This window comes from Aquarana catesbeiana, linkage group LG06, assembly GCF_042186555.1.
Source record: "Aquarana catesbeiana isolate 2022-GZ linkage group LG06, ASM4218655v1, whole genome shotgun sequence".
NCBI classification, from domain to species: domain Eukaryota; kingdom Metazoa; phylum Chordata; class Amphibia; order Anura; family Ranidae; genus Aquarana; species Aquarana catesbeiana.
In genome coordinates this window covers 36,718,139-36,745,925 of record NC_133329.1, presented here as the reverse complement: position 1 = coordinate 36,745,925, position 27,787 = coordinate 36,718,139, and the positions used below count along the sequence as shown (strand labels likewise).

Below are 27,787 nucleotides of genomic sequence, written 5' to 3'. Positions count from 1 at the left end.
TACCAGTGCCCGCCCCCTGCCCTCCCTTCTTGTCTGCTCATACAAGTGCCCACCCCCTGTCCTTCCTGCTTGTCTGCTCGTACCAGTGCCCGCCCCCCCTGCCCTCCCTGCTTGTCTGCTCATACCAGTGCCCGCCCCTGCCCTCCCTTCTTGTCTGTTTGTACCAGTGTCCGCCCCCTGTTCTTCCTGCTTGTCTGCTCTCTGCTCATATCAGTGCCCTCCCCCCATCCCTCCCTGCTTGTCTGCTCATACCAGTTCCCGCCCCCTGCCCTCTCTTCTTGTCTGCTTGTACCAGTGCCTGCCCCCGTCCTTCCTGCTTGTCTGCTCATACCAGTGCCTGCCCCCTGCTTGTCTGCTCGTATCAGTGCCCGCCCCCCTGCCCTCCCTGCTTGTCTGCTCGTACCAGTGTGCTTGTCTGCTCATACCAGTGCCCACCCCTGCCCTCCCTTCTTGTCTGCTCGTACCAATGCCCGCCCCCTGCCCTCCCTGCTTGTCTGCTCTTACCAGTGTCCCCACCCCCTGCCCTCCCTTCTTGTCTGCTCATACCAGTGCCTGCCCCCTGCCCTCCCTGCTTGTCTGCTCATACCAGTGCCTGCCCCCTGCTTGTCTGCTCATACCATTGCCCCCCCGCCCTCCCTGCTTGTCTGCTCGTACCAGTGCCCGGCCCCTGCCCTCCCTGCTTGTCTGCTCGTACCAGTGTGCTTGTCTGCTCGTACCAGTGCCCACCCCTGCCCTCCCTTCTTGTCTGCTCATACCAATGCCCGCCCCCTGCCCTCCCTGCTTGTCTGCTCTTACCAGTGTCCCCACCCCCTGCCCTTCCTTCTTGTCTGATCATACCAGTGCCTGCCCCCTGCCCTCCCTTCTTGTCTGCTCATATCAGTGCCCACCCCCATCCCTCCCTTCTTGTCTGCTCATATCAGTGCCCGCCCCCCTGCCCTCCCTGCTTGTGTGCTCTCTGCTCATATCAGTGCCCGCCCCACCGCCCTCACTGCTTGTCTGCTCATATCAGTGCCCACCCCTTCCTTCCTGCTGGTATCATAAGTTAGTGTTGGTGCTACAATCCCCTCTGTTATAATAAATGATGTGCCCCACTGTATATATTTTGTAAAAAGTCCGCCCATAAATACCTGATTTTATAGCCCTGGCTGTCTCTCTCCTCCTTTCCTTTCCTCTCCTCTCCTCCTTCCTGCTAAGGTCAGCGGGTGCTTCTCGGCCCCTCCCGCTTTGCTGTCAGACCTGGAGAGGAGAGAGGCAGCCTGTCACGTGAGCGTCGCTATAAAATATTATTTATTGGCAGATTTTTTACAAAAGACATACAGTGGGGCACAGCATTTATTATAACAGAGGGGCTTTTAGCACCAACAGTAAGTGGGTAAAAAAACACTTTAAAGCGGGATTCCGTCCCTGAAATTTTTTTTTAAAAGTTAGCAGCTACAAACACTGTAGCTGCTGACTTGAAATAAGTACTTACCTGTCCTGGGTGCCCACGATGTCGGCCGCCCAAGGCCGATCCATCCCTCGGCTCTCGGGTCCCGGCACCGCCATTCTAAGTAAGGGAAACAGGCAGTGGAGCCTTGCGGCTTCACTGTCAGTTTCCTACTGCTCACGCGTGAGTGGCGCGGCGCTCTGTGAATGGCACCGTGGTGTTCTGGAAACACACACAGTTCCCAGAAGACAACGGGGCCGCTCATCGAGGAGCAGAACACACCGCGGAATAGGAAGAGGCAGATTAGGAAGACTGCCTAGCAACAAGGGTTTAGGTAAGTTTAATTTTTTTTTTCAAATTTTTAAATTTTTTTTAGGATTTTTAGTGAATTTTTTTCTCAGGGTAGCCCTCCACTTTAAGGTCTGCCCATAGTTTTATTGCTACGGGGCGGCAGCTCTGTGCTGGCTCACGTATATATAAGTGATCAGCCTCTTCTGGCTAGGGGACACGCATGCGCTTTGCCAGCGGCTCGCTCCCACTGTGATTACATACAGCGGGATCCAAGTGGTCGGTACCGCAGATTCGATGTCCACTGGCACCTGCCAATCATCAAGCAGAGAGGCACAACTGTGGTCCGTTTATGTTAACAAGGCAGATCGCCGTTCTGACGGGAGGGAAGGAATGGACTTTGTGTCTCTGCAAAGCAGGGAATACATTTAAAGTAGAACCATAGGCAAAACTTATTTTTTTCATTTGGGATAGAAAAAGGGAGGGATATAACATAACTAGGGATGAGCTTCGAGTTCGAGTCAAACTCATGTTCGACTCGAACATTGGCTGTTCGCAAGTTCGCCGAACAGCGAACAATTTGGGGTGTTCGCGGCAAATTCGAATGCCGCGGAACACCCTTTAAAAGTCTATGGGAGAAATCAAAAGTGCTAATTTTAAAGGCTTATATGCAAGTTATTGTCATAAAAAGTGTTTAGGGACCTGGGTCCTGCCCCAGGGGACATGGATCAATGCAAAAAAAAGTTTTAAAAATGGCCGTTTTTTCAGGAGCAGTGATTTTAATAATGCTTAAAGTCAACCAATAAAAGTGTAATATCCCTTTAAATTTCGTACCTGGGGGGTGTCTATAGTATGCCTGTAATGGGGCGCATGTTTCCCGTGTTTAGAACAGTCTGACAGCAAAATGACATTTGAAGGAAAAAAAGCCATTTAAAACTATCCCCGGCTATTGCATTGCCGACAATACACACAGAAGTTCATTGATAAAAACGGCATGGGAATTCCCCACAGGGAAACCCCGAACCAAAATTAAAAAAAAAAAATGATGTGGGAGTCCCCCTAAATTCCATACCAGGCCCTTCAGGTCTGGTATGGATTTTAAGGGGAACCCTGTGCCAAAAAAAAAAAAAAAAACGGCATGGGGTCCCCCCAAAAATCCATACCAGACCCTTATCCGAGCACGCAACCTGGCAGGCCGCAGGAAAAGAGGGGGGGACGAGAGTGCGGCCCCCCCCCTCCTGAACCGTACCAGGCCACATGCCCTCAACATTGGGAGGGTGCTTTGGGGTAGCCCCCCAAAACACCTTGTCCCCATGTTGATGAGGACAAGGGCCTCATCCCCACAACCCTGGCCGGTGGTTGTGGGGGTCTGCGGGCGGGGGGCTTATCGGAATCTGGAAGCCCCCTTTAACAAGGGGACCCTCAGATCCCGGCCCCCCCTGTGTGAAATGGTAAGGGGGTACTTACCCCTACCATTTCACTAAAAAAGTGTCAAAATAGTTAAAAATGACAAGAGACAGTTTTTGACAATTCCTTTATTTAAATGCTTCTTCTATCTTCCTTCATCTTCTTCTTCTTCTGGTTCTTCTGGCTCTTCTGGTTCTTCCTCCGGCGTTCTCGTCCAGCATCTCCTCCGCGGCGTCTTCTATCTTCTTCTCCTCGGGCCTCTCCGCACCCATGGCATTGGGGGGAGGCTCCCGCTCTTCTCTTCATCTTCTTCTTCATCCTCTTCTCTTCTTCTCTTCTTCCTTCTTCTCTTCTTCTCTTCTTAATTTTCTTCTGCGGGCCGCTCTGCATCCATGCATGGAGGGAGGCTCCCGCTGTGTGACGGCGTCTCCTTATCTGACGGTTCTTAAATAAAGGGGGCGGGGCCACCCGGCGACCCCGCCCCCTCTGACGCACGGGACATGACGGGACTTCCCTGTGGCATTCCCCGTGACGTCACAGGGAAGTCCCGTCAAGTCACCATGCGTCAGCGGGGGCGGGGTCACCGGGTGGCCCCGCCCCCCTTATTTAAGAACCGTCAGATGAGGAGACGCCGTCACACAGCGGGAGCCTCCCTCTATGCATGGATGCGGAGCGGCCCGCAGAAGAAAATTAAGAAGAGAAGAAGAGAAGAAGGAAGAAGAGAAGAAGAGAAGAGGATGAAGAAGAAGATGAAGAGAAGAGCGGGAGCCTCCCCCCAATGCCATGGGTGCGGAGCGGCCCGAGGAGAAGAAGATAGAAGACGCCGCGGAGGAGATGCTGGACGAGAACGCCGGAGGAAGAACCAGAAGAGCCAGAAGAACCAGAAGAAGAAGAAGATGAAGGAAGATAGAAGAAGCATTTAAATAAAGGAATTGTCAAAAACTGTCTCTTGTCATTTTTAACTATTTTGACACTTTTTTAGTGAAATGGTAGGGGTAAGTACCCCCTTACCATTTCACACAGGGGGGGGCCGGGATCTGGGGGTCCCCTTGTTAAAGGGGGCTTCCAGATTCCGATAAGCCCCCCGCCCGCAGACCCCCACAACCACCGGCCAGGGTTGTGGGGATGAGGCCCTTGTCCTCATCAACATGGGGACAAGGTGTTTTGGGGGGCTACCCCAAAGCACCCTCCCAATGTTGAGGGCATGTGGCCTGGTACGGTTCAGGAGGGGGGGGGCCGCACTCTCGTCCCCCCCTCTTTTCCTGCGGCCTGCCAGGTTGCGTGCTCGGATAAGGGTCTGGTATGGATTTTTGGGGGGACCCCACGCCGTTTTTTTTTTTTTTTTTGGCGCGGGGTTCCCCTTAAAATCCATACCAGACCTGAAGGGTCTGGTATGGAATTTAGGGGGAACCCCACGTCATTTTTTTTTTAAATTTTGGCCGGGGTTCCCCTTAATATCCATACCAGACCTGAAGGGCCTGGTATGGAAATTAGGGGGACTCCCACATAATTTTTTTTTTTTAATTTTGGTTCGGGGTTTCCCTGTGGGGAATTCCCATGCCGTTTTTATCAATGAACTTCTATGTGTATTGTCGGCAATGCAATAGCCGCGGGTAGTTTTAAATGGCTTTTTTTCCTTCTAAATGTCATTTTGCTGTCAGACTGTTCTAAACACGGGAAACATGCGCCCCTTTACAGGCATACTATAGACACCCCCCAGGTACAAAATTTAAAGGGATATTACACTTTTATTGTTTGACTTTAAGCTTTATTAAAATCACTGCTCCTGAAAAAACGGCCGTTTTTAAAACTTTTTTTTGCATTGATCCATGTCCCCTGGGGCAGGACCCAGGTCCCCAAACACTTTTTATGACAATAACTTGCATATAAGCCTTTAAAATTAGCACTTTTGATTATTCATGTTCGTGTCCCATAGACTTTAACGGTGTTCGAGCGAACTTTTTTCCTGTTCGCATGTTCTGGTGCGAACCGAACAGGGGGGTGTTCGGCTCATCCCTAAACATAACCCCTGCCAGATTTTTTTTTCGCCATCTGTGTCCCATTGTAGAGATTTCCCATCACTTCCTGTCCTGTAGCCAAACAGGAAGTGAGAGGAAACCCCTGCAAATTAAGGGAATTCCTTGGGGACCCCCCCAGGTCACCAGATCTAGTGTCCTCATTGGAATATTTCCCCTTTATTACTTTTCTGGGGAAAACACAAAATTTGGGATTTTCTTTTACTTTCAATTTTAATTATAATGATAAACAGGAGAAATAGAGAGGGTGAATCTCCCTAATGGGGGCACAGACGGCAATAAAAACTGACAGGGGTGCTAATCCTCACATAGTACAGTAAAACATCAGCTAGGCACACGGTTAAACCTTTGATTGACCCTGATGTTAACCCCTTCCCACCCAGTGTCATTAGTACAGTGACAGTGCATATTTTTAGCAATAATCACTGTATCAGTGTCACTGGTTCCCAAAAAGTGTTGGTTAGGGTCGGTTCACACATGGGCAACACGACTTTAACGCGACTTTGTACCGCGACTTCAACGCGGCTTCAGCGCGACTTTGGCACGACTTCGGCAAATTACAAAGCGACTTCGCTGGCGGCCCCCCCCACCATACCAGGCTGCATGCTCTCAACATGGGGGGTGCTTTGGGGCATGGGGGGCGCAGTGTGCGCCCCCCCCAAAGCACCTTGTCCCCATGTTGATGAGGACAAGGGCCTCTTCCCGACAACCCTGGCCGTTGGTTGTCGGGGTCTGCGGGCGGGGGGCTTATCGGAATCTGGGAGCCCCCTTTAATAAGGGGGCCCCCAGATCCCGGCCCCCCACCCTATGTGAATGAGTATGGGGTACATGGTACCCCTACCCATTCACCTAGGGAAAAAAAGCGTCAATAAAACAAACAGTACACAGGTTTTTAAAATAATTTATTAGGCAGCTCCGGGATCTTCTTCCGACTTCGGGGGTCCTCTTCCGACTTCGGGGGTCTCTCCGCCGTCTCCTCCCGGTGTCCGCATCTTCTGCCGGCTCCTCCGCTATCTTCTGCAGCTCAATTGCTAGCGGTGGTCCGGACTTCTGCCTTCTTCTTTTCTTCCAGAGATGTTGACACGACGCTCTCTCCAGCTGGAATGGTCTCTGAACGCTCCGCAACGGACTTATATAGGCGGTGACCCCGCCCCCTTATGAGGTCACTGTCCCAGGGCATGCTGGGGCTGTGCCGTCATAAGGGGGCGTGGTCATCACCCGGTGACCACGCCTCCTAAAACGTCACAGACCCAGCATGCCCAGGGACTGTGACGGCATAAGGGGGCGGGGTCACCGCCTATATAAGTCCCTTGCAGAGCGCACAGAAACCATTCTGGCTGGGGAGAGCGTCGTGTCAACATCTCTGGAAGAGAAGAGGGAAGAAGATGATCCAGAGGTCCGGACCACCGCTGGCAAAAGAGCGCCAGAAGATAGCGGTGGAGCCGGCAGAAGATGCGGACACCGGGAGAAGACGCCGGAGAGACCCCCGAAGTCGGAAGAAGATCCCGGAGCTGCCTAATAAATTATTTTAAATACCTGTGTACTGTGTTTTTTATTGACGCTTTTTTCCCTAGGTGAATGGGTAGGGGTACCATGTACCCCATACCTATTCACATAGGGTAGGGGGCCGGGATCTGGGGGCCCCCTTATTAAAGGGGGCTCCCAGATTCCGATAAGCCTCCCGCCCGCAGACCCCGACAACCAACGGCCAGGGTTGTCGGGAAGAGGCCCTTGTCCTCATCAACATGGGGACAAGGTGCTTTGGGGTGGGGGGGCCGCAGCGCGCCCCCCTCCCCCAAGGCACCAAACCCCCCATGTTGAGGGCATGCGGCCTGGTACGGTTCAGGAGGGGGGGGGACGCTCGCTCGTCCCCACCTCCATTCCTGTCCGGCCGGGCTGCGTGCTCGGATAAGGGTCTGGTATGGATTGGGGGGGACCCCCCACGCCGTTTTTTCGGCGTAGGGGGTTCTCCTCAAGGTCCATACCAGACCCAAGGGCCTGGTATGCCCCTGGAGGGGGAACCCATGCCGGATTTTTATTTAAAATTTGGCGCGGAGTTCCCCTCAAGATCATCTGAGCACAAGTCGCATGCCGAAGTCGGATCATGCGAGACGGCGATCCGACTTCAATGATAGTCAATAGGCTGAAGTCGGATCAAAGTCGGATCAAAGTAGTACAGGGAGTACGCTCTGAAGTCGGAGCGACTTCAGTAGTGTCTATTAAGACGCTAGCGTTAACTCCCATTGAAACTATTTCTGGAGCGACTTGGGGCGACTTGAGGGCGTACAAGTCGGATCCCAAGTCGCCCCAGTGTGAACCGAGCCTTAGTGTCAGAATGTCCGACATTATTAGTAAACAAAATATAAATAAATAAATAAAAATATGCCTTGATTTGTAGATGATATAACTTTTGCGTAAACCAATCAATGTACATTTATTGCAAATTTTTTTTAATAAAAAATATGTATATATATACATACATATTGGCCTAAATTTATGAAGAAATTACATTTTTTTATTGGATATGTTTTATAGCAGTAAGGAAAAAAAAATTTTTCAAAATTGTCGGGCATTTTTTTTTTATAGCGCAAAAAATAAAAACCGCAGAGGTGATCAAATACCACCAAAAGAAAACTCAATTTGTGGGGACAAAATGACATACATTTTATCTGGGTACAGTGTCGCACGACCGCGCAATTGTCAGTTAAATATCACAGTGCCGTATCGCAAAAAATGGCCTGGTCATGAATGGGGGTAAATCAGAGGTCAAGTGGTAAAGTCAGATGGTATTTAATAAAACACAATTCCAGGCAAACCACTGAATAATTTACACTGATAGTCAGTGTCCTGATTATCAGTGTAGCCTCATCAGTGCAGCATATCAGTGCAGCCTTATCAATGCCTCTTCATCAGTGCTGTTTATAAGTGCCCTTCACTGCCACCTCATCAGTAGCCATCAGTGCCCATTGTTCCATCATATCAGTGCAACCTTATCAGTGCAGTCTTATCAGTGCCTCTTCATCAGTGTTTATCAGTGCCCATCACTGCCGCCTCATCAGTGGCCATCAGTGCCACCTCCTCAGTGCAGCCTATCAGTAGCCATCGGTGTAGCCCATCAGTGCAACCTCATCAGTGCCCATCAGTGCAGTCTATCAAGTGCCCATCAGTTCAACCTCATCAGTACCCATCAGTGTAGTCTATCAAGTGCCCATCAGTGCAACCTCATCCGTGCCCATCAATGCAGCCTATCAGTAGCCATTAGTGCAACCTCATCAGTACCCATCAGTGCAGCCTATGAGTGCCCGTCACTGCAGCCTCATCAGCGCACATCAGTCAAGGAGAAAAATGACTTATTAGCCATCAGAGAAAAATTACTTATTAGCCATCAGTGAAGCCTATCAGTGCCCATCAGTGCAGCCCATCAGTAACCATCAGTGCAGCCCATAAGTAGCCATCAGTGCAGCCCATCAGTGCAACCTCATCTGTGCCCATCACTGCAGCCTATCAGTGCCCATCAGTGCAGTCTATCCTTGCAGCCTATCAGTGCCCATCAGTGCAACCTCATCAGTACCCATTAGTGCAACCTCATCAGTGCCTATCAATGCAGCCTATCGGTGCCCATCAGTGCAGCCACATGAGTGCCCATCAGTGCAACCTCATCAGTGCCCATCAATGGAGCCTATCAGTAGCCATCAGTGTAACCTCATCAGTGCCCATCAATGCAGCCTATCAGTGCAGTCTATCAGTAGCCATCAGTGCAGCCTATCAGTGCCCATCAGTGCAGTCTTATCAGCACACATCAGTGAAGGAGAAACATGACTTATTAGCTATCAGAGGAAAATTACTTATTAGCCATCAGTGCAGCTTATCTGTGCCCATCAGTGCAGACTATCAGTACCCATCAGTGCAGCCCATCAGTGCAGCCCATCAGTGCCCAGTGCAGTGCAGCCTATCAGAGCCCATCAGTGCAGCCCATCAGTGCTGCCTTTTAGTGCAACCTCATCAGTGCCCATCAATACAGCCTATCGGTGCCCATCAGTGCAACCTCACCAGTGCCCATCAATGGAGCCTATCAGTAGCCATCCGTACAGCCTACCAGTAGCCATCAGTGCAGCCTATCAGTGCCCATCAGTGCAGCCTATTAGTGCAACCTCATCAGTGCCCATCAATGCAGCCTATCAGTAGCCATCAGTTCAGCCTATGAGTAGCCATCAGTGCAGCCTATCAGTGCCCATCAGTGCAACCTCATCAGTGGAGCCTATCAGTAGCCATCAGTGCAGCCTATTAGTGCAACCTCATCAGTGCCCACCAATGCAGCCTATCAGTGCCCATTAGTGCAACCTCATCAGTGCCCGTCAATAGAGCCTATCAGTAGCCATCAGTTCAACCTATCAGTGCCCATCAGTGCAACCTCATCAGTGCCCATCAATGGAGCCTATCAGTAGCCATCAGAGCAGCCTATCAGTGCCCATCAGTGCAGCCTCATCAGTGCCCATCAGTGCAGCCTATCAGTAGTTATCAGTTCAGCCTATAACTTTCTGGAGGTCAAGTGATTCATTGAAAAATAGTCCAATGTGTGGTCCAAATTCTATATGAACTCCATCAAAACAATGAATCATTTTTCAGCATTGAAGCTGAACATTTAGATAATCAAGGAACTGTCACTCATTGATCCCTATGTATCTATTGTATGTATGTATCTATCTCTTCTATTGTTCACAGCAACAGGAATTATACCTAAAGCAAGGATTTCAGGAACAAGCCAAGATGTACCAGGCACTGATCGACAAATTACAAAGAGAATTACAAGAGAAAAAGGAGGCAGAGAGATTACAGCGAGAGAGGGAAGAGAAGACTCAACAACTTCTGAATATGCTAAATGAGCAAAATAAAGCTTTACTACAACAGATACAAAACATCAATAAAAATATTTGTGTTATATTATAGGTACAACACACTACAGTTACCCTAATTACCATAGGCATGCGCAGGGGGTGTGCCACTAATCACACCCGCATGGCTTAGATTACCCCTGCTTCCCGAGCCCATGCCATTTACTGGAGGCTTCCTTTTCTGAATGAGCACAATGAGTGATTGGTACAGATTATTCACTGTGTTCATTCATAACTGAAGCCTAGTAAACTGTGTTAATGAACAGGAAACCGCTCAGCACAGAGCACTTCCCATTCATTCACTGTACAGTGCAGCTGATGCTGCAGAGAAAGGGGTTGGGGAATATCTCTATCCTCAGCCCCTTTCTCTGTTGTTATTTCGCCAAAGCCCCCAGTGGGGCTCCTAAAAGAATTGTAAATAAAAAATACTATAAAAAATAAATACATTTAAAAACTACTGACGCTGCCCACTGCCCATCTGACATCAATCTCTGCCCTTCTGACACCATTCACTGCCCTACTGACACCGTCCACATTTTATAATGTTTGTTTATATTTATATATAAGTGTGTGTCTGTCTATGTGTATACAGTGGGGAAGGAAAGTATTCAGACCCCCTTAAATTTTCCACTCTTTGTTATATTGCAGCCATTTGCTAAAATCATTTAAGTTAATTTCTTTCCTCATTAATGTACACACAGCACCCCATATTGACAGAAAAACACAGAATTGTTGACATTTTTGCAGATTTATTAAAAAAGAAAAACTGAAATATCACATGGTCCTAAGTATTCAGACCCTTTGCTGTGACACTCCTATATTTAACTCAGGTGCTGTCCATTTCTTCTGAGCATCCTTAAGATGGTTCTACACCTTCATTTGAGTCCACCTGTGTTTTATTATACTGATTGGACTTGACTGGGAAAGCCACACACCTGTCTATATAAGACCTTACAGCTCACAGTGCATGTCAGAGCAAATGAGAACCATGAGGTCAAAGGAACTGCCTGAAGAGCTCAGAGACAGAATTGTGGCAAGGCACAGATCTGGCCAAGGTTACAAAAAAATTTCTGCTGCACTTAAGGTTCCTAAGAGCACAGTGGCCTCCATAATCCTTAAATGGAAGACGTTTGGGACTACCAGATCCCTTCCTAGAGCTGGCCGTCCTGCCAAACTGAGCTATCGGGGGAGAAGAGCCTTGGTGAGAGAGGTAAAGAAGAACCCAAAGATCACTGTGGCTGAGCTCCAGAGATGCAGTCGGGAGATGGGAGAAAGTTGTAGAAAGTCAACCATCACTGCAGCCCTCCACCAGTTGGGGCTTTATGGCAGAGTGGCCCGACGGAAGCCTCTCCTCAGTGCAAGATACATGAAAGCCGACATGGAGTTTGCTAAAAAACACCTGAAGGACTCCAAGATGGTGAGAAATAATATTATCTGGTCTGATGAGACCAAGATAGAACTTTTTGGCCTTAATTGTAAGCGGTATGTGTGGCGAAAACCAGGCACTGCTCATCACCTGTCCAATACAGTCCCAACAGTGAAGCATGGTGGTGGCAGCATCATGCTGTGGGGGTGTTTTTCAGCTGCAGGGACAGGACCACTGGTTGCAATCGAGGGAAAGATGAATGCGGCGAAGTACAGGGTTATTCTGGACAAAAACCTTCTCCAGAGTGCTCAGGACCTCAGGCTGGGCCGAAGGTTTACCTTCCAACAAGACAATGACCCTAAGCACATGTAAAAATTTTGGCGTTTTGTTCAAAAGTTCAGTAGCCAGGCTGTCTTAAAACAAAGTGTGAGTTTATTTGGTCACACTTGGCAATAACTTGAATATATATACAAAGTTTAATTCTTCTTACAGCTTGATGTAGTAAAACAAAAGATAATAGGAACAAAAACTTGTATCAAGAAAGTTCAAGAGATGTTTTAGCTCCGTCTGTGCTTCTCTATGTCAGAGAGGTGTCTGCTCTAGCAGCTGTTTGTGAGGTAGGCTGTATATAGGCCTAATGTAAACAAAATGTCTTCTTTAGTATAAGGATGTGTGTGTCCTTCTTTGTGTGTGTGAAAAAGTAGTGAAGTCCTTCTGTGTGTGAGTGAAGGACATGTGTTGTGTTGTGTGGTGTAGTGAAGTGTAGTGAAGTGTGTGTCTAGCCTAGTGTCACACTGTTTTTTATACCATTTCAAATCTACTAGTCAGCAAACCACAGCCATAACCATATATAGCTAGAACTAAATATGAAATGATCATATTCGTGATTATTCTAAATATTCTCTTTGCCAACAGCTGACACGTCTCTTAAGCTTCTTTGATTGTCAGTAACACACAACAGATTCTTATAAAAAACTCAAGGTGAATGACCTTTCCAAATGGCCGAATTCTTGTAATGGATATACTTTAAGCTACAGAAATGCAATTCTGTACCAAACCTTACAAATGCATATTAAACTATAATTGAATATATATAAATATATATATTACTTCACACAAACTCAATCTAGCTAACTAATTAAATAACTATATCAAATTACTAACTATATTATAGATAATATATGTTTTTACTTTTAAAAAGATCTTTACAATAAAGTCTATGACAGATACTCTGAGTATATTCTTATCTGTGAAACCACTGACCTACTGACCTTTAGTCATTAACTCTGTACATGGAGAACAACTGGTACAAAAATGACATGCACACAACCTAGCTATTTCAAGATTCGTCTTATGCTGAGCTGAGTGAGCTTTTTCAATGTCAAACCATAAAAGGGAACTCAGACTGCATACTTACAGATCTTGATTATAAAGCCAAATTAATATAATTATTCTACAGCACACAGCTAAAATAACGAAGGAGTGGCTTCACAACAACTCCGTGACTGTTCTTGAATGGCCCAGCCAGAGCCCTGACTTAAACCCAATTGAGCATCTCTGGAGAGACCTAAAAATGTCTGTCCACCAATGTTTACGATCCAACTTGACAGAACTGGAGAGGATCTGCAAGGAGGAATGGCAGAGGATCCCCAAATCCAGGTGTGAAAAACTTGTTGCATCTTTCCCAAAAAGACTCATGGCTGTATTAGATAAAAAGGGGGCTTCTACTAAATACTGAGCAAAGGTTCTGAATACTTAGGACCATGTGATATTTCAGTTTTTCTTTTTTAATAAATCTGCAAAAATGTCAACAATTCTGTGTTTTTCTGTCAATATGGGGTGCTGTGTGTACATTAATGAGGGAAAAAAATGAACTTAAATGATTTTAGCAAATGGCTGCAATATAACAAAGAGTGGAAATTTAGGGGGGTCTGAATACTTTCCGTCCCCACTGTATATATATATATATATATATATATATATACACACGCATGTGTGTTTGAGCTTTGGGGTGCACACCCTAATGCAAAAGTCTGTGCACACCTATGATTATAGCAAAGTGTCATTTCTTCAGTGTTGTGAAAAGATATAATTAAAAAAAATTACAAAAATGTGAGGGGTATACTCACTTTTGTAAGATACTGTAAGTACAAAGATGGTACACAGAAGAAGTGTGTTTTTTTTTTAATGTACAAAATACAGATTTTACCACTGTTGTGGTAACCAAATTAAAGACAGAAAACGTGAATGCTGAAAAACATCTTTTTTATTTCAACAAGTAATTAAAATGGCATTTTCTTCTTGTTTTCACTTTTTCCTGCAAAGAGTTGTTGCAAACAACACAAAACAATATGTACAAAAAAAACAAAAAAAATTGCAATTGCAAAGTGCATTTTTTACAATAGAACAATAAGTTTACAAGCATCTTCCTTTAAGGTGGAAATTCTGTTTTGTATTTCAGCCATTTCTGCTATAATATTCTTGACGTATGGAATAATGGCATCTAGGTCTGAAATAATTTTTTCAGCAGCTCTTTTGAGCTGGGTTACATCTTCTCCACAAGGTATAACACCTTTGAAAAAAAATCAGACAATAAAGAAAATGGAAAATTGCATCAATGCTTACCGTAGTTTTCCTTTCCTTGCGCCAATCCATAGCAGCATACCTATGATAGAGCTCCACCTGTAGCTCAAGACCAGTGAAAAGCATAAAAGAAACACCGCAAACATCCCCGGTATTTTCTGTAATGAGCTCCATACCGAGGGTGGAATTGTATGCTGCCATGGATTGGCGCCAGGAAACTAAAATTATGGAAAGTATTTGAAACAATTTTCCATTTCCCTGGTGCCAAAATGGCAGCATACCTATGATAAATAACTAGCTAACAGGGTGGGTAGATGCTAAACAGAAAAAATGTATCGTATGGGGATAGATGCCTCAATTGTTTTTCTTCCTAAATCAACTGTAGGCACGACCCCCGGATCCACTCTGTAGTGCCCTAGAAAATTATGATGTGAAGACCAAGATGTGGCTCTACATATGGTCTCTATTGAGATGTTGGAAAATGCTTCCCAAGATGCCACCACCTCACTCAACACCACCACTGGTGGGTCAACACCTACTGCCTTGTGTGCCTTTTTAGATGAGCCACACAGTCCTTTGGCCAAGATCCTTGAGGAAGCTTCCTTCCCCGTTCTTGCCACTGGGAAGCCGGAAGCCCGAAATGAAGCTGGGGCTGAGAGGTATTGTTTTAAAGTTCTAGAGATGTCCAAGAGATATCCAGTTCATGTAAGATTTCTGCCTGCAACTCTGAAAAATTAGGCATAGCTGAGGTTTCTGAGAGGTGAAAGGATGTGGCTACTTTGGCAACAAACTGGGCTACCGAGAGAGTTCTACTCTGTCCAGGAAGAAAGTAATATGGGCCTCTGACGCCCTCCTTCCTGGGGTAATTTCCACAAGGAATATTGTTTGAAGGTAATGTTCCACAGGAAGCATTATTCTGTACGTGCAAAAGATTGGTTAGAGAGAAAATCTAAAAGCACCAACAGATCCTTTTGGGGAAAAGTCCTCTTTCTAGGGGGATGGAGCGGTCTTGAGATACTGGATAATCAGAGGGTTTTCTATCCACTTGATTTTAGTCATAGCTGAGATTGCTGCTACTTGTACTTTATGAAAGTTCAGGCCCAAACCAAGGTCTAATCCAGACTAAAGAAAGTCCAGGACCTGGGAAGCTGAGGGAGTGGTAGGAGAATAATCATTTCCTGCCGCAAATGTGACAAATCTATCCGGGATCCTCAAATAAATATTATTTGTGAACGGCCTTCTGGATTTCAATAGGGTAGCAATTTCTCTTGACAAGCACCCTAGGTTCTTCAGTCTCTCAACAGCCATGCATGAAGGCAAAGTTTGTGTGGGTTCGGGAGGAGACAGTCCCCTTGCAACAGCAGATTTGGCAGGTGTGTCTGGGGAATCAGAGCTTGAATACTGAGATGAAGAGCTACAGGAAACCAGGGCCTGCGTAGCCAATATGGCAGGATGGTCACTACTGAGATCTGTGCGTTTAAGTATCTCAACAAGAATCTCATTATCAGGGTAGGCCTTCCCTACTGAGGGAAGGCATATGCCAGGCTGCAATTCCATTGTGCAGAGAGAGCACCTATATGCTTTGCTCCAGGGTGGGGAAAACAAGACAAAAACCTCTGGAATTTGTGGTTGCTTGAGGATCTATCTGGGGTTTACCCCATATCCTGGGCCGGCTGAAGGAAGATTTGTGGGTGAAGGACCCACTAGTTCAGATCCAAAAATTTGTAAAAGAGGAGGTTAACCTCTGTATTCACTCTGCCTGGCAGATAAACTGTCCTGAGATCCTTCAGGTGTAGCTCTGCCCATGTCATGACTGGCTCAACTTCTCTCAGCTGTGTATGGCTTTGAGTACCTCACTGCCTCTGAATGTAGGCCACTGCTCTTTTGTTGTCCACCTGAAGCAGGACTGACTTCCCCCTCATCTTGGTGGAAAGGGAAGCAAGAGCCAAACAAGTTGCCTTGATTCCTCTTGACTGGAATCTTCCTTTCCCCTAATTAAAGACATCTCCACAATGGGCTCCGCAGTCCCTCTCACTTGTGTCTGTCCTAATTGTGATTCAGCTCAACAGTCCTAATGGCCACAAGACTATAAGGGACTCTCTTCCTAGGCACCATCCTAAGATCTTCCTCATGTGGGGTGACACTAAAATCAGCTCCTCTAGGTGATGTCTCACTGGAACTGCCAAATGTGTCAGTGTCCCCAGGAAACCATCCGGATGCATGCCGACATTATGCCTAACAGGCTTAAACATTCAGAAGCTGATTGGCTGCTCTGTGCATTTTCTTTCTGACATAATCTATCTTCTGTGGAGGCAGGGAAAGGGAGGCCATGGCAAAGCGGTACAATATCTGCTGGGTTGGGTGCATCTGGCTCTTCTCAAAATGTATTGACCAACCGAAAGACAGCAGTGCCTTTAACAAGAGTTATTTGTGGTTGCGTAACTGATCTTTGCATGTGAGCCAAGAGGAGTACATCGTCCAAATAATGATGGACTCTAAGGCCTCTCTCCCTAAAGGGGCCAGGGCTGCAACCAGACAGTAGGGTCGACAAATGCAGGTAGGCCTCCTGCAGATCCACTGAAAGCATCCAATCTCCTGGCTGTACTACTTGTGTGATGGTCAGCCTCGACTCAATTTTGAACCTATCCAGAAAAATATACTGATTTAGCCTCTTGATGTCTATGACCAGGTGCCAGCTGCCATTCTTTTTCTGGACCAGGAAGAGAGTTGCGTAAAACCTGGTAAATCTTTCCGAGGATGGGACTGGTAGGGCAGCTTCCTGGACTAGCAGTGTTCTGATGTACTGTACTCTAATAATATTTTTGCCTTCTGAGAGGAAGATGGAACTCTGGTGGGCGTAAAATGACTGGTTGGAGGAGGGCACACAAACTTAATTGTAATTGTGGACAGCACTTACCTGTCTTTGCAGTGTCTTGCCCAAACTTCAACAAAGTGGGCCAGCCTGGCCCCCGATGTGAGAGCCTGGCTGCTCTAATTGTCAAAAAAGACTTCCCGGAATCCTGCAGAATATCCAAAGTCTTCTGCTTCCAGGACCTTAGGAAAGTTGCCTGGGTGCCTCTCCTCTCTCTTTCCTTGTGTCTCTCCCCTGGTGAAAGGCCCCTAGATTCCCTGGACCTCTGTGGCTGGAATGTACTTTGGTATGGCTTTGAAAGCTTCCTCTTTTTATCTTGAAGGAGGAGCCCCGACTTGCCTCCTGTTAACCTAGAGATTGGTGTCTCTAATTTGTCATTAAAAAAACATGAGAATAACACAAGATGTCCCAAATAATGAGATAAACCTATGAAAAGTTTTGATCTGTATACATCAGTTATGCCCCGTACACACGGTCGGATTTTCCGATGGAAAATGTCTGATCGGAGCGTGTTGTCGGAAATTCCGACCGTGTGTGGGCTCCATCGGACATTTTCCATCGGATTTTCCGACACACAAAGTTGGAGAGCAGGAGATAAAATTTTCCGACAACAAAATCCGTTGTCGGAATTTCCGATCGTGTGTACACAAATCCGACGGACAAAGTGCCACGCATGCTCAGAATAAATAAAGAGATGAAAGCTATTGGCCACTGCCCTGTTTATAGTCCCGACGTACGTGTTTTATGTCACCGCGTTTAGAATGATCGGATTTTCCGACAACTTTGTGCGACCATGTGTAGACAAAACAAGTTTGAGCCAACATCTGTCGGAAAAAATCCTAGGATTTTGTTGTCGGAATGTCCGAACAAAGTCCGACCGTGTGTACGCCCTATTATTATTCCAGACACCACAACAACTTAAGTGCTCCACCACTTGTAGTGTGACAGTTGAATGTGAATCACAAGACTGGATGAGCATTATTTGAATACAGCTCTTTTCCTATTCATGGTTGTATACCTGCTGTTTGTGGATGAGTGGAAACCCAGAGGAGTCCCATTTTGCCCAGGGACCGCATGGATACACAAGGACATTTGATGCTTTTCATGTTTAACCTATTAAGGACCGTACCACATATATTTACTACGGCAAGGCGGCCCTTAAGCACAAAATTATGTACTGTACGTGATTCCTGTTGTCGGCTCTGGGGCGAGCGCGGGCGATGGCCACCGGAACCCACCGATGAATCGTAGGAGAGACAGAACGGCGGTCTGTTCTGTCACAGAGGGAGAGAGAGATCTTGTGCTCCTGCTAATCACAGGAACACAGATGTCTCTCTTCCTCCAGTCAGTCAATCCCCCACACAGTTAGAAAGCACTCCCTAGGAGCACACTTAACCCTTAAGTCTTTTCTATTCAAATTCAAATTCATTCTATACGAAATTTGAATTTCAGAACATGGCTTCTGAAGTTCGAATTTTGTATAGAATGAATTTGAATTTGAATAGAAAAGATTAGAATAGAAAGTAATAGAAAATAATAGACTAGAAAAACAATAGAACAGAATAAAATATTTTTATATTCTGCTCTATTGTTTTTCTATGCTATTCTTTTCTATCATTTTCTATTCTATTCAAATTTTATTTCAGTCTATTGAATTCGAATTTCGAAAGAAGTTCTATCTATCTAGATAGATAGATAGATAGATAGATAGATAGATAGATAGATAGATGCAGGGCCGATCCTACCCAGGGTGCGAAGGGTGCTTTGCACCTAGGCGCCTGCAGAGGTGGGGGCGCCGAAGAGCCAGAGTTCTCCCCTCCCTCCTTCTCTCCTTGTGAGTGTCCGTCCAGAAATCCAGTGTGAGCGTAGGGCAGCCCGTCCAGCCTGGCAGTGCTCGGGGGAGGGGCGCTCCTCTTCCAGACACCAGTGTTCTAGTCAGTGGCTGCTGATGTGCGGGAATTAATTCCTCACACTGGGATCCCGCACTGTCTCTACCAACTCCAGTTGGAATGCCTCCCCCTCCCATCTCTATCTCGGGCTGCACGGAGAGAGAACCGAGGTGAGTCAGTGTGCTGTGTGTAGGAATGGCATCCCCTGCACACCTTTAGATGTGCTCTGGGCTGCCCCTGCTAGGAGAGGTTTTTTGGCATGATAGATTACATAGGATACACAGCCCCTGTCCCTTCCTGCACCTCAGTAGTCCATCTACAGATATGATGTTTAATGATATGTACTAAGAGCTCTTTCACACTGACAGTGCGGGGGCGTTGGCGGTAATGCGCTGCTACTTTTAGTGGCGCTTTACCGTCGCTTTAGAGGTACATTTAACCCCCACTAAAGGGTTCAAAGGCGCAACTGCGGAGGCGCTTTGCAGGCACTGCCCATTGATTTCAATGAGCAAGGGCGCTTTAGGAGCGGTGTATACACCGCTCCTAAAGCGCCTCAAAGAAGCAACTTGCAGGAATTTTTTGGACGTCGTGTCAGTGCTCTGCTCCAGTGTGAAAGCATTAGAGCTCTCACATTGGGATTGCAGATAAGACTTTTTCCAGGTGCTATTTTTAACACTAAAGCACCTGAAAAACGCTTCCAGTGTGAAAGGGGTCTAATGGACCATCTCCTGTACTATGTCTGCAGTAAGGATGAGCTCTGGCGTGTTCGCAAGCTGCACGTGCAGAGCCCGCCAGGAACTCGGCACTGCACAGCGCTAATCACAAGCAGTGAGGCATTTCCCAATGTGCGGCTGCAGAGATTGGGAAATGTCTCACTGCTTGTGATTAGCGGCGGGCTCGGCACGTGCAGCTTGCAAACACGCCGGAGATCATCCTTAGTCTGCAGTCTTGGATCATCTCCTGTAGTATGTCTGCAGTCTCTGACCATCTCCTGTATTATGTCTGCAGTCTCTAACCGTCTCCTGTACTATGTCTGCAGTCTCTGACCATCTCCTGTACTATGTCTGCAGTCTCTGATCATCTCCTGTACTATGTCTGCAGTCTCTGATCATCTCCTGTACTATGTCTGCAGTCTCTGATCATCTCCTGTATCACATCTGTAGTATTTCTGGGGGCTCTTTCTAACAGACTCTCTAACAGAAGCGCTCTCTGTCTCCATCAGAGAGGCCCCTCTACAGGTCCCAATAAAGTACTCTTGCTTCTCTTCCTGTATTTTGTTTATTGTACCTGTAAGGATCCCAGGGTAATGAAGACTTTGTGGTGGAGCATCTCTGTGGTTGAGTCGTTGCCATGGAAATATTTGTAAGGAGTTACTAAAAATGACCACGCCCATGTGGGGGCGCCAGAAATTTTTCTGCACCCAGGCGCTTGTGACCCTAGGATCGGCCCTGGATAGATATATATATATATATATATATATATATGTATATTTTTTTTTTTTTTCTCTATTCTGTTCCATTGTTTTTCTATGCTATTCTTTTCTATTCTATTCTAAACTTTTCTATACGAATTTGAATTCATTCTATGCGAAATTCGAATTTCGGAAGATGGCTTCTGTAATTCGAATTTCGCATAGAATGAATTTGAATAGAAAAGATTAGAATATAAAATAATAGAAAAGAATAGACTAGAAAAACAATAGAACAGGACAGAATATAATATATATTTTATTCTATTCTGCTCTATTGTTTTTCTAGTCTATTCTTTTCTATACTGTTCTAATGTTTTCTATTCAAATTCATTTTATGCGAAATTCGAATTTTGGAAGATGAGATATATATATATATATCTATATATATATATCTATATATATAGATATATATATATAGATATATATATATATATCTATATATATATCTATATATATATATAGATATATATAGATATAGATATTTATGGTCGGAGCCCTCCGTCCTGAGAGATATGAAGCACATAAACACGTCACAAGACTAACAACATAAAATAGACCTGAAGTGTGCCCTGGCCTGCTGTATGGTAAACCCAGATCTGCTGGGTGGTATGCCAGAGAAGGGCGCAAAAAGACTTGGTTAGGGAGGTAATGATTTATTTAAGTTTACTGATATACTACAGGGCAAGCTTGCCAAAGGCTTGTGGCATTTCTGCTTGTGGATTGAGAATGTATCGAGCGAAGCAAGCGAATTTCCACCTGCCCATCTTCTTGATGACATGGTCCGGGACCCCGTTTCGTGAGGCTGCTGATGCTACTCCAATGCGAAAGAATTTCCAGGGAATTGTCCGGGGTCAAGGCCTAAGTTGGGCAAAAGATTTCTAACGTGTCTAGTGAACTGGTTGCTACTTAGAGGGCTAGTAGGGAATGGTAGTAATGGCTGCCCTCCGAGAGGTTGGGCAGATGAGCTAATAACTGGTCTAGAATGGCCACGGGGCACCAGGCGTTACGAGTCTGGGAAGTATGATATCTACACCGGGACCAGACTGTTGTGTTTCGGACACCATGAGGTGTCGGATGAAGTAACTCTGGTGGCGTGTCAGGTGGCGTCTATGTAACATGTTACTGGGACCGGTGACCGTGAATTCACTGGGGCATAAGAAACCGCAGAAAGCCAGGTAGATGGCTGCGTGAACGACCAGGCTGAAATTAACCCAAAGGGGAATGTGACAGGATGGTAGACATGTCTCGGAATATGGCGCTGGTCGCAGGTAGGCATTTACTGTTGATTTGGAGTTGTCTGTGACTACTGTGCAGTATAGACTTGACCGCATGGGCGGCAACCAAAGATGGTTTGGTAGGATTTTGTAAGGAGATGAAATGCTGGATGCCAGCTAAGTAGAGACTAATGGTATAGTGTGGAAATGCCAACTGTGTGTGGCAAGATGATATGAAGGCCAGGATGTGATGGAAATCTCCTGATACTGCCCCAGGGTTTGAGGCTAGGAACCTGTCATAGATTTTCCAGGCAGTACGGTAGGCCTTCAGGGCGTTGTGAGAAAATGATAGATTAATAAGGCGGGTAGCATTGTGAAGGTGTTTGTTTTAATCCGAGGTTAGCTACGACCAATGTGGGATAAGAAACATGGTCGGGTCGGTTCCAGATCCCTGCGAAAGAATAACGCAAAGTTAAAACGGGTAGTGCGTCGGCCAGAGTATTGCATTTGCCTGGGATGTAGATGCAGCGAACATTATTTGTTGCTGTGGGGATAGTTGCACCAGCCTGCTCAGGAAGGCCATGATGGCCAGCGAGTTGAACCTGCTTTTATTTATAATACTAGCTGTGGCTTGGTTGTCTGTGGCAAACGACAGTGTTTGTCCTGCCCAGTTACTGCGCCAGACATGAGCTGCTGCAATAATGGGGTAGAGTTCAAACAAAGAGAAGGACTAACTGAAGCCGGGAATCAAAAGGATTTCTGATGGCCATGGCCCTTCAAACCAAAGATAGCCAAAAAATTGACGCGAGGACCTGTGGAGGCTGCGGCGTCCGTGACTACCTGAGATGAAGAGGGAGATGCTAACGGAATGAACATTGACATACCATTCCAGTTGATGAGAAATTCATTCCATCTGGGCAGATCCGCTATTGCTGGCACGTCTAATTTAAGGATTTAGTCAGGAACTTGTACTTGGGAGAGAAACACTAGGAGGCGTGAGATAAGGGTCAGCTCGAGTCTGGTTTTTTTAAGTGCTACTAAAAAAGATGAAGTGGGCTGTATGAGCACCACTGAGTGTGCTTGCAGAGATTGCAAGGAGTATATGTTGAGATGCATGTTTGCAGCGATTGCAAATGGGTATATGCTGAGATGCGTGTTTTTGCAGCGATTGCAAGGAGTATATACTGAGATGCGTGTTTTTGCCGTGACTGCAAAAAATGGGTAAATGCTGAAATGCGTGTTTTGCAGTGATTGCAAGGAGTTTATACTGAGATGCGTGTTTTGCAGCAACTGCAAAAATGGGTATATGCTGAGACGCGTGTTTTGCAGCGATTGCAAGTGGGTAAACACTAAGATGCGTGTATTTGCAGCAATTGCAAGGAGTTTATACTGAGATGCATGTTTTGCAGTGATTGCTAATGGGTATGTGGTAAGATGCGTGTATTTGTAGCAATTGCAAGGAGTTTGTACTGAGATGCATATTTTACAGAGATTGCAAAATGGGTATATGCTGAGATGCGTGTTTTTTTTTTTTTTTTTGTTTTTTTTTTTGCAGCAAATGCAAGGAGCTATGATGAGATGCGTGTCTTGCTGTGATTGCAAGGAGTTATGATAAGATGCGTGTCTTGCAGCAATTGCAAGGAGTTATGATGAGATGCGTGTCTTGCAGCGATTGCAAGGAGTCATGATGAGATGCGTGTCTTGCAGCGATTGCAAGGAGTCATGATGAGATGCGTGTCTTGCAGCGATTGCAAGGAGTCAGGATGAGATGCGTGTCTTGCAGCGATTGCAAGGAGTTATGATGAGATGCGTGTCTTGCAGCGATTGCAAGGAGTTATGATGAGATGCGTGTCTTGCAGCGACTGCAAGGAGTCATGATGAGATGCGTGTCTTGCAGCGATTGCAAGGAGTCATGATGAGATGCGTGTCTTGCAGCGATTGCAAGGAGTTTTGATGAGATGCGTGTCTTGTAGCGATTGCAAGGAGTTATGATGAGATGCGTGTCTTGCAGCGATTGCAAGGAGTTATGATGAGATGCATGTCTGTGAATGTTAATACTTTAATACACGTAAGGCTGAAGATCTGAATCCTAAGTTCCACTGTATTCGTAAGCGACGATGCGACTAGTTCAAACCGGGCTGAGGTGTAAGCACCGGTGGGGTTTATTTGTGAAGGATCAGTCAAAGAAGTTTTGTATTGCCCAGGATCCGAATCGTTGAGCTGGTGCTGCGATTTGGACTCGGATCGGTCGGTGGAGTTGTACTGCCAAAGATCAGAATCATTGAGCCGGTGCTACGGCTGGATTCGGATCGGTTGGTGGAGTTCATATTGCCGAGGATCCGAATCATTGCACTGATGCTGTGACTAGATTCGGATCAGTTTTGGATGTGAGGTGACGAGGGGGCTTTGTATGGATTGCTGGATTGCTGGATCCGAATCGCTGAGCCGGTGCTGCGACTGGACTCGGATCGGTTGGTGATGCTTTGTATTGCAGAGGATCTGAATCATTGAGCCGGTGCTACGACTGGACTCGGATTGGACGGTGGGGTTTGTAATGCCGAGGATTCTGCATCATTGAGCCGGTATGCGACTGGACTCGGATCGGTCGGTGAAAGTTGGGTTGGCAAGGATCCGAATCGTTGAGCCAGTGCTACGACTGGACTCGGATTGGATGGTGGGGTTTATAATGCCGAGGATCCTGAATCATTGAGCTGGCATGCGACTGGACTTGGATCGGTCGGTGAAAGTTGGGTTGGCAAGGATCCGAATCGTTGAGCCGGTGCTACGACTGGACTCGGATCGGTTGGTGACGCTTTGTATTGCAGAGGATCCGAATCATTGAGCCGGTGTTCCGACTGGACTCGGATCGGTCGGTGAAAGTTGTATTTTGGCAAGGATCTGAATCATTGAGCCGGTGCTACGACTGGACTCGGATTGGTCAGGGAAAGTTGGGTTGGCAAGGATCCAAATCGTTTAGCCAATGCTACAACTGGACTCGGATTGGACGGTGGGGTTTGTAATGCTGAGGATTCTGAATCATTGAGCCGGTATGCGACTGGACTCGGATCGGTCGGTGAAGTTGGGTTGGCAAGGATCCGAATCATTGAGCCGGTGCTACGACTGGACTCGGATTGGACGGTGGGGTTTGTAATGCCAAGGATCTTTAATCATTGAGCCGGTATGCGACTGGACTCGGATTGGACGGTGGGGTTTGTAATGCCAAGGATCTTTAATCATTGAGCCGGTATGCGACTGGACTCGAAATCAGTTGGTGAAAGTTGGTTTGGGAAGGATCCGAATCATTAAGCCGGTGCTGCGACTGGACTCGGATTGGATGGTGGGGTTTGTAATGCTAAGGATCCGAATCATTGAGCCGGTATGCGACTGGACTCGGATCAGTTGGTGAAAGTTGGTTTGGGAAGGATCCGAATCGTTAAGCTGGTGCTACGACTGGACTCGGATTGGATGGTGGGGTTTGTAATGCTAAGGATCCGAATCATTGAGCCAGTGTTACGTCTGGACTCGGATCGGTCGGATGAAAGAAGCACACTGTTGGTGAGTGCTTGTGTGTGCTGAGGATCCGAATCATTGAGCCGGTGTTGCGACTGGACTCGGATCGTTCGGATGAAAGAAGCACACTGTTGGTGAGTGCTTGTGTATGCTGAGGATCCGAATCATTGAGCCGGTGTTGCGACTGGACTCGGATCGTTCGGATGAAAGAAGCACACTGTTGGTGAGTGCTTGTGTATGCTGAGGATCCGAATCATTGAGCCGGTGTTGCGACTGGGCTCGGGTCGGTGGGATGAAAGAAGCACACTGTTGGTGAGTGCTTGTGTATGCTGAGGATCCGAATCATTGAGCCGGTGTTGCGACTGGACTCGGGTCGGTGGGATGAAAGAAGCACACTGTTGGTGAGTGCTTGTGTATGCTGAGGATCCGAATCATTGAGCCGGTTTTGCGACTGGACTCGGATCGGTCAGATGAAAGAAGCACACTGTTGGTGAGTGCTTGTGTATGCTGAGGATCTGAATCATTGAGCCGGTGTTGCGACTGGACTCGGATCGGTTAGTGATGTTTGTATTGCCAAGGATCCGAATCTTTAAGCCGGTGCTGCGACTGGACTCGGATCGGTTGGTGGAGTTCATATTGCAGAGGATCCAAATCTTTGCGCTGATTATGCGACTAGATTCAGATCGGTTGTGGATGTAAGGTGACGATGGGGCTTGTGTCCCGGATCCGAATCGTTGAGCCGGTGCTGCGACTGGACTCAGATCGGCTGACGGTGTTAATGGTTGAAGGGGCTTGTGATTTGCTGAGGATCTAAATCATAGGGCCGAAGTTGCGACTACATTCGTTGTAAGTGACTTGTTCCCGAAGGTGGCTTGTGCTTATTCGTACAGTTCTTACCACCTAGTCGGTAAGATACCAGTGGTGCCGAGTGGAGGCTGTCATGAGTTGTAACATCGCGGATGCGACTGGGCTCGAATGAGGAACGGAGAAAGGCAGTAAGTACGGATGTGTGCGAATAACCGAGTAAGACCTACGAAGTTGTAGGTGGTTTACGAAGGGGAACATAAAGTAACGGTTCGGTAGCAGGTAACCACAAGTCCTACCTGCGACAGTGAGTGTGGGACAATTGATGAAAACCTACGACCAATCTCGAAGGACATGCAGTGAGTTGGTAGAGTCGGCCTCTGCAATGCATCTGATATGAATCAGTTTGTAAAACGTATTAAATTAATCCGATATAAATCGGTAGTAAGGAGTATCTGATACTAATTGGTTGTAGAGTGTATGCCATCCCTTACTGTGAAACTGAACACCTATCAACCACCCATCCCCCCAGGCTAATCAAGTGCAGAGAAGGCACCAGGTGGGCTCAACCACACCTCAATCAGCCACAGAAACCCATACAAACAATACATGCTGATCTCCTAATGAATGAGATGGCAACCCCATGGAGCTTGAATTTTATACCCAGTGAAGCCTATTGCGAGTGATATTGAGAACGACCTATGGTGACTGGAGGCTTGGGTCTACGAATGAATCGTATATTTGTCAGAAGGAACTTTACGAATGTACTACGCCTGTGCAGAATGGTGTCGGGACATGAGCGACAACAACTCCGGGGCAGGTTCTTTCACGAAAGGGGTGCAGGATAGGAAGCATAATAAACCGCAAGATTTTGCACATGACACGAAAGTTTGGATACTACCTGCGACCGTGAGTGGGAACCGCCGACGAAGACCACAAATGAAAAGCCGGAGTGCACCTGCGACTGAATGCACAGACTGCCGAACATGAGGTGAGCTGAGAAGAGTCAGCCCTGTGATGTGTACTACCGCGCACTGGAACCGACACAGACCATCCTGGGTGGTCTGGTTAACTACCCTCCAGGCTCCTCCCATAACTTCAGGCCAGTAAACAGGCCTTCCTATATATATATATATATATATATGTTTTCTATGCTGGTCTATTGTTTTTATCTAAGCTATTATTCTCTATTATTTTCTATTTTATTCTAATCTTTTCTATTTGAATGCAAATTCATTCTATACGAAATTCGAATTTCGGAAAATGATTATAGAAATAGAATGAAATTGAATAGAATGAATTGAAAAGACTAGAATAGAAAAAACAATAGAACAGAAAAAATATAATATATATATATATATATATATATATATATTAGAATATATATATAAAACCATCTTCCGAAATTGAAATTTGGTACAGAATGAATTTGAATTCGATTAGAAAAGATTAGAATAGAATAGAAAATAATAGACAAGAATAGCATAGAAAAACAATAGAACAGAATAGAAAAAAATAAAATATATTGTATTCTAATCTTTTCTATTCAAATTCATTCTGTACCAAATTCCAATTTCGGAAAATGGTTATATACAAATAGAATGAATTAGAAAAGATTAGAATAGAATAGAAAATAATAGACAAGAATAGCATAGAAAAACATTAGAACAGAACAGAAAAAAATATAATATATTCTATTCTAATCTTTTCTATTCAAATTCATTCTGTACCAAATTCCAATTTCGGAAGATGGTTATATATATATATATATATATATATATATATATATATATATATATATATATATATATATATATATATATATATATATATATATATAATATTTTTTTTTCTATTCTGTTCTATTTTTTTTTTATTCTAGTCTTTTCTATTAGAGTTCTATTTCATTTTATTCCATATATAACCATATTCTGAAATTCGAATTTCGTATAAAATGAATTTGAATAGAATAGAACAGATTAGAATAGAGTAGAAAAGCATAGACTAGAAAAACAATAGAACAGAATAG

General features: G+C 45.8%; 2 protein-coding genes across 4 annotated transcripts in view; one reads left to right on the top strand and one right to left on the bottom strand.

Annotated features, from left to right (window-relative positions):
* LOC141148306 (guanylate-binding protein 6-like) overlaps positions 1 to 12,874 on the top strand; it is a 128,278-nt gene extending 115,404 nt beyond the window's left edge. For all 3 annotated transcript variants that reach the window (XM_073635608.1, XM_073635610.1, XM_073635609.1), the window contains one exon: positions 9,880 to 12,874. In XM_073635608.1, the coding sequence (XP_073491709.1) occupies positions 9,880 to 10,104 (225 nt within the window). In that variant the 3' untranslated portion in view covers positions 10,105 to 12,874. The remainder of the gene's footprint in view (positions 1 to 9,879) is intronic.
* Positions 1,120 to 27,787, bottom strand: part of LOC141148307 (guanylate-binding protein 7-like) — a 94,491-nt gene continuing 67,823 nt past the window's right edge. The window contains exon 10 of the mRNA XM_073635611.1: positions 1,120 to 1,236. Within this exon, the coding sequence (XP_073491712.1) occupies positions 1,196 to 1,236 (41 nt within the window). The 3' untranslated portion in view covers positions 1,120 to 1,195. The remainder of the gene's footprint in view (positions 1,237 to 27,787) is intronic.